Source organism: Paramisgurnus dabryanus, chromosome 8 (assembly GCF_030506205.2).
Source record: "Paramisgurnus dabryanus chromosome 8, PD_genome_1.1, whole genome shotgun sequence".
Lineage (NCBI taxonomy): Eukaryota > Metazoa > Chordata > Actinopteri > Cypriniformes > Cobitidae > Paramisgurnus > Paramisgurnus dabryanus.
The window spans coordinates 7,157,697-7,168,221 of NC_133344.1; the positions used below are offsets into that span (position 1 = coordinate 7,157,697).

The 10,525-nt window shown below is 37.3% G+C and overlaps 1 protein-coding gene across 3 annotated transcripts in view; it reads left to right on the forward strand.

Moving 5' to 3' along the window:
• The window catches only part of il1rap (interleukin 1 receptor accessory protein), a 31,482-nt gene extending 25,070 nt beyond the window's left edge, over positions 1-6,412 (forward strand). For 2 of the 3 annotated variants that reach the window (XM_065280389.2, XM_073815516.1), the window contains 3 exons: positions 1,004-1,147; positions 1,231-1,374; positions 5,412-6,412. In XM_065280389.2, the coding sequence (XP_065136461.1) occupies positions 1,004-1,147; positions 1,231-1,374; positions 5,412-6,157 (1,034 nt within the window). In that variant the 3' untranslated portion in view covers positions 6,158-6,412. Of the gene's footprint in view, positions 1-1,003; positions 1,148-1,230; positions 1,375-1,455; positions 2,281-5,411 lie in introns of those variants that run through there. The other variant, XM_065280391.2, reaches the window with a different exon arrangement.
• Positions 6,413-10,525: the final 4,113 nt, after the last annotated feature.

A 10,525-nucleotide genomic window follows, 5' to 3' on the forward strand; every position in this document is an offset into this window, starting at 1 on the left:
ATAGCTCATTTAAATTTAGCTCCCTCTGTGATGTCAGAAGGGGATAATACCGCCCTTTAATCTACACTATTCAACCACGGCACTGACACACCCTAAAAACTGCAAATTTTTGCTCACACCTAAAAAAAAGAGGCAATTTTAATAAAATTATGTTATAATAAATAATCTATGTGGTATTTTGAGCTAAAACTTCACATATGTACTCTGGGGACACCAAAGATTTATTTTACATCTTAAAGTTTTGTGAAATGTCCCCTTTAAGGTATTTGTTGGACACAAATATTGGGTTATAAACAGCCAACAGCGAATCATGGAATATAGGTTTTGTTCGAATATACCAAAAAAGCTTATAGGTTATAAAAAATAGATTGACATCTATTCAAATGTGTTCATATTATATTTAATTTATATAATATATTTATATGTGTTAAGGTCTTGCCTCAGTAAGCTTTGTACATGTGTTGTGTGTCAGTACCAATCCACCTTAAATTCTTACCAATGCACAGCTTCCGTTTACACTTAAAACACAACTATGAAACATGAATACAAAGTTTGTAATACATCTTTAATAAAATAGAAACAAAGATATCAGTTTGCCAAAGTCAAGGCCCAAGTATACTTCATACCTATATACTTAGGGGATACTATCGAGGTTCATATTGACCGGTTAACCAAAGGTAAGAATTTATGACCGATTAATACCATCAGTTAAAGGAAAAATAGCGATAGCCTTCATGACGATAGTTTGCTTTTTTGCCCATGAATGTTTTCAATTGAATTTTTTTACATTAATATTCCCTCATAACCTGCACTTGTGACACAATGCACATTGCATGCGGTTTTTTTTTTTTTTGCATATACTTTTAGGCCATAGACATCACTTTTATTAGCTTATGTTTAATTTATAGAATTTATAGATATTATATCCAACTGAGGTTGTACCTAAACAAAGGTTTTGTCAGATCAATCTAACTTTTTTCCATGTTTTTGTGTGTCTGTGTAGTGTATGTCCCCACACTTGAGCTGGGTTTTGGGTTAGGTGTGACTCTTGCTCTCATGTTGATGATGTTTGTCATCTATCACGTCTTCTGGCTGGAGCTTCTGTTGCTCTATCGCTCCTGGTTCGGCTCTGATGAGAGATACACAGGTGATAACACACAGACATCATCATCATTTACTTGCCTTCATCCCATCACTTGTTTTTTTAACGATCTCTCCATCTCTCTTCAGATGATAAACAGTATGACGTGTACATCTCATACGCACGAAACAGCGAAGAGGAGGAGTTTGTGCTGTCGACGCTGCGTCGAGTTCTGGAGACGGAGTTCGGTTACTCCGTTTGTATTTTCGACAGAGACAGCCTCCCCGGAGGAAGTGAGTTGAGCGCTTTCGAATCTAAGTTTGCATGTCTGCGCATGTGCACGACTGTATTAACGTCTATCTGTGTGTATGTAGCTATAACAGACGATACGCTGAGGTTTGTGGGTCTGAGCCGCAGGCTGGTGGTTGTTGTGAGTCCGTGCAGTGCCGTGCGCGGGACTCAAGCCCTGCTAGAGCTGCAGGCCGGACTGACCAGCATGATGCAGGGCGGCAGTCTAAGAGTGGTTCTGATCCAGTTCAAACCGGTCCAGAGAAAGAGCTGGGTCAAAGAGCTTCGTCGGGCACGGCTGGCGCTCACTTTAATACGGTGGAAGGGAGAGAAATCGGCTCCTCTCTGCTCGCGGTTCTGGAAAGAGCTACAGCTGAAGCTGCCCATGAGAAGACAAACACAACACACACCGCTGACAGAATATACACACGACACAAACACACAACACACAGACAAGAACTCAAACATACACACAGAAAACACACATCTTGGAAAACACAAACTTATAAGTGCATAATAATACTCTGTGTATTATTTAGATTTTATTTGTTATAATGTATCTAAAATTGTTAAATAAAGTCCTTCTGTTAGTTACAGTAACAGTATGTTGCTATGCAACAAGAATAATGATCAGCTATTGGTGTTGTAGTTGAATAAACTACAGCTGTTTACCAATCAGCATCCAGTATCAGAACTATCCAGTTATAATAGTACAGTATTGGGGAATGTAATCTTAAATTGTATATATATATATATATTGATAAATGTTTTATAAATCTTCATTCATTTCATTTTATTTTTTGTATGCTCATTTGAACTCATGTTATTGTTTTGAATGACTGTGTCATTTCCAGTATGGTCTGTGATCATATTTTTAAATGATAAATAAATGTTTTACTTTTTTAGATTCATCTGTTTCTTTCATTTCATCGTCGGAAACAATCATGCATCTTTCATTGCTGCACTGCCCATAACATCTGTCACAACATCACATTAAATTATACATGTTATACTCAACTGCAACATAAACATTTATGCAAATGCACCTATGCAAAAACTAAATAACGGATCTTTGATATTACGTTTATTCAAACAGGACCCAATGCAAATATATCTACACAAAGACTAATGCACAGTTTTGCATATCATATAGTCATATAGTCCATATTCACAGCTCTGAATATATTAAAACATTGATGGTAATAGGACAGTGCTGACTATTGAAACACATGAAGAATGCATTACACACACACACCAAGCACTTGTTTACCGTAGTATATTTACCATCTTAAGAGGTTTCCGTGTGTTTTGTTATGGAGATTTAGAATGGCATGTTAATCTTCATTGTGTCATTTGTGAACTTGATGTTATGTAAACTTGAAATGACAGGAGGTATTTGACAAGTCACACTGTCTGCTGAATGAAGCTGAGAGCTTGACTCTCTCTCTGTGTGTGTGAGTGAGCGTTGACTTTATTTCATATTTTGGGGATAAATTCAAATCCAAAAGTGAGAAAAAAAACCTGACAAAACATTATTTTGGGGACAGATCATAGTTTGTAAAATCACTAAACATTTTGGTCAAGTATTTAAGTAAAAATTAAAAAAGTTTTCTGTCTGTGCTCAGGTATGTGTTTGTGTCTATGTGTTTTTGTCTCAGGTATAATGGAGTCGGTGCTCAGGTATTTGTATGTCTGTATTTCAGATCTAATCGAGTCGATATTCTGGTGTGTTTTGGTTTTGTCTCAGGTCTAATGGACTCTGTGCTCAGATGTGTGTGTGTGTATGTGTGTGTGTGTTTTCTTTTAGATCTGATGAAGTTGATGCTCAGGTCTGTCTGTTTTTGTTTTCTCTCAGATCAGAGTCGGTGCTCAGGTATTTGTGTGTGTCTGTGTTTTCCCTCAGATCATGGGTCTATACTATGAAGCTGGTTTAGTTGGTTAGCCAGAGAATTTTAGGATTAGTTTGTGCAAATCCTGGGTTTTTGGTACCATGAAAATAGCTTGTACCAACAAGGCCTGCACATTGGTTTTGTCAACTTGAAATTAATCCTGTTTCTCTGAGTTTGTTTTATTGGGAAAGTTCCCTGATAGAGTCGGTGCTCAGGTTTGTGTATGTTTTTGTGTTTTCTTTCAGATCTAATGGAGTCGGTGCTCAGGTTTGTGTATGTTTTTGTGTTTTCTTTCAGATCTAATGGAGTCGGTGCTCAGGTTTGTGTATGTTTTTGTGTTTCCCCTCAGATCTAATGGAGTCGGTGCTCAGGTGTATGTGTATGTTTGTGTGTTTTCTCACAGATCTGATGGGGTTGGTGCTCAGGTGTGTGTGTGCGTGCGTGTGTATGTGTGTGTGTGTGTGTGTGTGTCATTTGTGTTTTCTTTCAAATCTAGTCGATTTTCAGGTCTGTGTGTTTTTGCTTTGTCTCAGGTGTGAGCTTGTGTTTTCCTTCAGATCTAAAGGAGTTGGTGCTGTGTGCTTGTGTATGTTTTTGTTTTCTCTGATCTGATGGGGTCAATGCTCAGGTCCATTTGTGTTTTTTCTCTAATAAGAGAGAGTCTGTGCACAGGTGGATGTGTATTTGTATTTTCCCTATGATCTGATGGAGTCAGTGCTCAGGTGTGTGTTTATGTTTGTGTTTTTCGCAGATCTGATGGAGTTGATGCTCAGGTGTGTGTGTATGTTTGTTTTTTTTCTTTCAGAACTAATGGAGACGGTGCTCAGGTGTATGTTTGTGTGTTTTCCCTCTGATCTGATGGAGTCGGTGCTCAGGTGTGTGTATGTTTGTGTGTTTTCTCTCAGATCTGATGATCTGTGCTCAGGTGTAGGTGTATGTCTGTGTGTTTTCTCAGATCTGATTATCTGTGCTCAGGTGAAGGTGTATGTGTATGTTTGTGTGTTGTCTCTCAGATCTGATGGAGTTGCTCAGGTCCATTTGTGTTTTTTTTATTTTCTCTCTGATAAGACAGAGTCGGTGCTCAGCTGTATGTGTGTGTCTGTATTTGTGTTTCCCCTCAGATCTGATGGAGTCAGTGCTCAGGTGTGTGTTTATGTTTGTGTTTTTTCACAGATCTGATGGAGTTGGTGCTCAGCTGTGTGTGTATGTTTGTGTGTTTTCTTTCAGATCTAATGGAGACGGTGCTCAGGTGTGTGTATGTTTGTGTGTTTTCTCTCAGATCTGATAGAGTCAATGCTCAGGTGTATGTTTGTGTGTTTTCCCTCTGATCTGATGGAGTCAGTGCTCAGGTGTGTGTATGTTTGTGTGTTTTCTCTCAGATCTAATGATCTGTGCTCAGGTGTATGTGTATGTTTGTGTGTTTTCTCTCAGATCTAATGGAGTTGGTGCTCAGGTTTTTGTATGTCTGTATTTGTGTTTTCTTTCAGATCTTATGGGGTTGATAATCGGGTCTGTGTGGTTTTTTTTCTCAGGTGTGTGCCTGTGTTTTCTTTCAGATCTAAAGGAATTGGTGCTCAGGTGCTTGTGTATGTTTTTGTTTTCTCTTAGATCTGATGGAGTTGATTCTCAGGTCCATTTGTGGTTTTTTATTTTCTCTCTGATAAGACAGAGTCGTTGCTCAGTTGTATGTGTGTGTCTGTATTTGTGTTTCCCCTCAGATCTGATGGAGTCAGTGCTCAGGTGTTTGTTTGTGTTTTGTATTTGTGTTTCCCCTCAGATCTGATGAAGTCGGTGCTCAGGTATGTGTTTATGTTTGTGTGTTTTCTCTCAGATCTAATGAAGTCGTTGTTCAGGTATGTGTGTGTCTGTATTTCTGTTTTCTTTTAGATCTAATGAAGTCAAAAATCGGGTCTATGTGTGTTTTTGTTTTGTCTCAGGTCTGATGGACTCTGCGCTCAGGTGTATGTGTATGTTTGTGTGTTTTCTCTCTGATCTGATGGATTCTGTGTTCAGTTGTATATGTATCTTTATGTGTTTTCTTTCAGATCTGATGAAGTTGGCGCTTAGGTATGTGTGTGCCTGTATTTGTGTGCTTTTAGCAGATCTGATGGAATTATGCTCAGTTGTATATGTGTGTTTTTGTATTCTCTCAGATCTGATGGAGTCGGTGCTCAGGTGTATGCAGGCATGCCGCAGGCTGCTGGTGGTGTTGAGCTCAGACTGTCTGTGTGAGAAGAGCGTGAGTCTGCTGGAGTGTCGTCTGTGTTTGTATCTGCACCACACATCTCACATTCCCATCATCACCGTGAGGCGGCACGCCCTCCGGACCTCCTGCAGCGAGATCACAGAACTGCGGAGCATTTCCACATGCGTCCGCTGGCACGGAGCCCGGTCCGAGCGGCCCAACTCACGCTTCTGGAAACTTTTGCGATTGACTTTGCCCCTACGACCCATCTCACTCGGTAAGAGACTCATTGATAGCACCTCCTCGCACTCGGACCTGGCATCCATGGCTACACGGCACATGCAGCCAGTTTCTCTCAGACACTGCCAGAGCAGTAAAGCTCCGAAGGGTGGTAGAGGCCATGAAGGTCGTGTAGGCCTCAGGCATCTTGGAGTACGACAGACCCGGGAGGACCGAGGTGGACCGGTTTGTGAGCAGAATGGGCGGGGCTGTGTGATCTGTGTGAACTTTCAAGAGAGTCGTATGATTTGGGGTGGGGTTCTTGCACCCCAGTGGAACACACAGCTGCACCAGCCTGTGACCAATGGAACGATACCACACAACACACACAACAACAGTACTGAAACCCAAAATAACCCCTGCAATGACCTCTGCTCCTGTGAGCCTATCAACAACAACAACCAGAGCAATGAACTACAAACAACCCACTGTTGACGAACACACATAAGCTTTATTCTGGACTCTGGACCGCACACCTGTGGATGTTATGAACACTTCAAGGTGACATTTTTTTAAACAAGAAATTTGCGTATAAACTTTATTTGTCACATACACAGTTATATATGCACTATAGTTGTGCACTGTATATAACTGTATATGTTGTGATCTTTTTGTGTTGACAACTGACGAATGAGTTTGTATCAGGTGGTATGTAAGTATTTAATTAAATAAACTAAATTCAAAACATCAGACTGATCTCAGACCCCTGACTAAAAATGTTTAGTGTTAATAACTGGATTTAAATTGAATTGTAGTGAACTGCATACTGCAGTGTACATCACATATATTTCATTAACACTATGTGATGGATAGTAGTAGGCTATTTGGAAATGCAGTGCATGATTGTTTGAATCAGTTGCTGTCACATGACCTCACTAACCTACATGTACACAATGCATATGTACACTAGTGATAGGAGAAACAAAGCTTTTCGAAGCTTCGAATCAATTGAACCAATTGCTTCGCAAATTGATTCAGTTTTTCGAAGTGTTCGAAACACACGCTGGCGACACCTGCTGTTCAAAATAGTGTAAAAGCAGCAAGATTTGTCCAAACATTTTACACTTTTTACAAAATAATAGCAAGATTGTTCTAAATATATGTTTTTAAGAAAAATAAATCATTTAATCTTATTAAGACTAGAGCTGGGCATAGATTAATCTAGAATAATACAAAATAAAAGTAATTTTTTACATAACATATAAGTTTGTGCTGTGTGTAATTATTATGTATAAATAAACACACATTCATGTATGTATTTAAGAAACATTTACATGTGTATATATATTTATTTATATTTTTATATATTCTAAATTATATATAAATAAAAAAGATATTTAAATAAAACATTTCTTAAATGTATATATATGTATGTGTGTGTGTTTAAATATACATAATATTTACACACATCACAAACTCATTTATTATGCAAAAAATTACTAATCTAGATTAATCTACATATGAGTTTGTGCTGTATCAATCTAGATTAATCTATGCCCAGCCCTAATTAAGACATAATTAAAAGTGTATTCGGTGTCTTTAGTTTTATTAATGGCAAACAAATCATTTAAACGAACTTCCTTTTTAATTATGCACATTTTTGTCATTAAATCTGTCTATAAATAAAAAGTAAACAAAATGGAGGTATTATTATTCAGAATGATGGATGTTTTATGAACTTTTATAATAAAACTGACCCGAGTTCTCCTACACTGGTCATTTGTGATCAACTCCCCCTAGTGGTGAATCGTCTGATTTTCGAAATATTTTGAAACAGTTATGACGTAATAAAGCCTCGTTTGATTCGAAACAAAACCAATGAATCGAAACAAAAGATTCGTAAATGTTTCGAAGCCTCAAGCGTGCTTCGAAATAACCCATCACTACTGTACACGGCACAGTGTACATACTATATACTAAGGCTACCACAATAGATAAAACAATCTGAAGGGCTAAATTTTTTTATATAATCTACTCTACACTTTTTTGTTTTACTTGTTGATTTAATTTTATTTTACTTGTTGAACTAATCATTGCAGAATAAAAGTTTTTGTTTACATCGTAAATTTATTTATATATGCATGAAGAAAGAAATTGCTCCCAAATAACGCACTTCTACATTTGAATTAGTATGTGTTATTTCATGTCTTGTATATTTAATTAATAATAATAATAATGTATTATTTAAATTGTATTTATTACATACATTAAAAAAATTAAAAAGTCTCAATCGAAAGGCTGCAGCTTCCGGAGGACGCATTTCCCGGCTGCACACGTCATCAATACTGTCTTCTTTCAGAATATTGGCAATTATAAAATTGACTATTATTCTTAGTTAATCGTAAATTGTTGTAATATGCTTATGATTTGCGAATATAATGCTCAGTTAACTAATATAAACCAAGCTTGATGACGTATGCAGCCTGCGGAGGCTGCAGCCTTCAGATTGAGAAACGGCCACAGACCCTCCGTGCGGGCAACCATGTTGGAGACCACTGCAATATACTTTCAAAATAAAGGTACAAACTGGGTATACTTATCTACCTAAAGATTCCATACCTCAAATGTACATAATAGTACTTTTTTTAAAGTGTACCGTACCAGTGACAACTTTTGTAGCTTAATTTCTGAGGGGTAATAACCTTGCAAGTCCATCCCTGTCCAGTAGAGGGCAGAATCCTCATGTCCATCTGTAGTATTGTTTGTTGTGGTTTAACTTTTACAGGCTTTATCCACGGAAATTAAATTCCTGCACTTTACTGACCCGCAGACTTGGGTGTGTCTGTCTTTCTGTGTGTGGTGTGGCATTTTAAACACTTCTCAGTAAAATTGACCTCACTTGCTGTACGTCACATTTATCGTTAGCAGGAAGTAAAACAAGAACAACAACATGAGTCTACAGAGTCTGACGCAGGTGATGAATGATCTGGGTTCAGATTTACGGGTACGTCTGATCTCCTCACACATCTTAAACATGGGGTCCGGGCGCCCTGTGGGTGGTTCTCCAAATATTGTTTGAATGCAAAGTAATGTTCTTGGAAAAAATTAAATGAGGCATCAAATTTGCATTTATAGATTAAAAAATATGAAAACAAAAAATAATGTTTCCACAATAAATTCTGTTCATTTGAATTAAGATGTTATGTTGTATGCCAAACATTATTATTTTAATATTTTTGTAATGTAAACATCATAACATTAAATAATAATTTAATACATTTAAAGGAATTAGACTATTCCTAGACTAAAACAAATGTAAGAGCTGTCCAAACTGAAAACAACTTGCACTGACATATCTTAAAATACATCACCTTTGTTTTGCCTCAAAATGCGCACAAGTAATGTTTTTAGTAAGGCATGTTTTTTAAAAGATATATTTTCTAATTAAACTAAGACCTAGTCCTGGCTTAAGCTACAGTAGTCCATGTCTGGGAAACCACCCCGTACTGTTGGTCCTTGCTCCTCTCTTGGGTAGCTCTTTCCAATAAAAGGGTTGGACTAAAGTTAAATCATATCCTAAAAATACCTCTGACACAAACTTTCTTCCATTTTCTAAAGGAAGGCATAAGGAAGAATTTCCCTAAAATATTCAAGACAGGAAAATGGAAAGCACACAGACTCGCCCGTGGGTCTGACCGTACAAACACACTCTTTCAAAGTCAATGTGTCAGAATGTCACAATATTACAGAAAAAGAAAATAATAACACACATCGAGGTAAAGAAGGTAAAGAGATGAAGTGAGAGAGAAAAGGAAAAGATGTTTAGAAGAAATGTTTTGGAAATGCCCTAAAATTCCTCTCTTCCAGTAATGTCTGTGTGTGTTTTGTTTGTGTGGTGTGTCTGTGTTTATGTGTGTGTGTTGTCCTTTACCGTTTACTTATGAGTAATCATTTAACCATTGTAATGTGGATCTGTGTCTTTCTATTTTGTTATGTTGATAGTAAACATACCTTTGACTTCCTGTATGTTAGGCGGAGTTGAAACCTCTTTCTTACAAATGAACCATCAGCTGTTGACCATTAAAACCATTACAACATGACTTTATGTATGCTGTGTTTTGGGCCTCAATCCAGGAAGATTCATGTTACATCTCACATTACCAGTATGGACACTGAGACCATAGTTTCCATTAAAACCAATACAATTCCTATTATAACCATTAAATCCTTTAGAATTTGTACGATGGTTTCTATTGTGTTTTTTGTAGGATGTTAGTGAAACAAAGCTGAAATGAAACTTAAGCCAGTGATATGAATGAGGACCCTGATCATTTGACCTTTATGTCTGACTGATAATGAAATACTCTGGAAACGCTTTGCATTAGCTTACATGAATGAACGACACATCTACAGCATTTATTCATCTTAGTTCATGTTATTTTTGGCATTTAGGAATATATGATACAAATGAAGAGTTGTACCTGTTAAAGGTACAGTTTGTAAGATATTTGCAGTAAAATATCCAGAAACCACTAGGCCAATGTTATATAATTTGTCCAGCTGATTACTAACAATATCTGTAATGTTTTCAGCTACTTATAAATGATGAGAAAATTGGCTTTCTAAACAGTGACATGGGGCAGTGCAGTCGCCTGTCAATCACGTTAATATCCACATTACGCCTTTTCTTACGTAAAAACCACATGACAACAGTGTCGTGGACAAATGAGGAATTATGCATACTGTAAGTGTATAGCGTCTGTCGGGCTACTCACTAGTTTATGGTTAGTTTGTTGATCTGAACACTTAATTCTGTGCTGTGATAACACACCATTGAATTGTACTAATACTGTAACATCTATG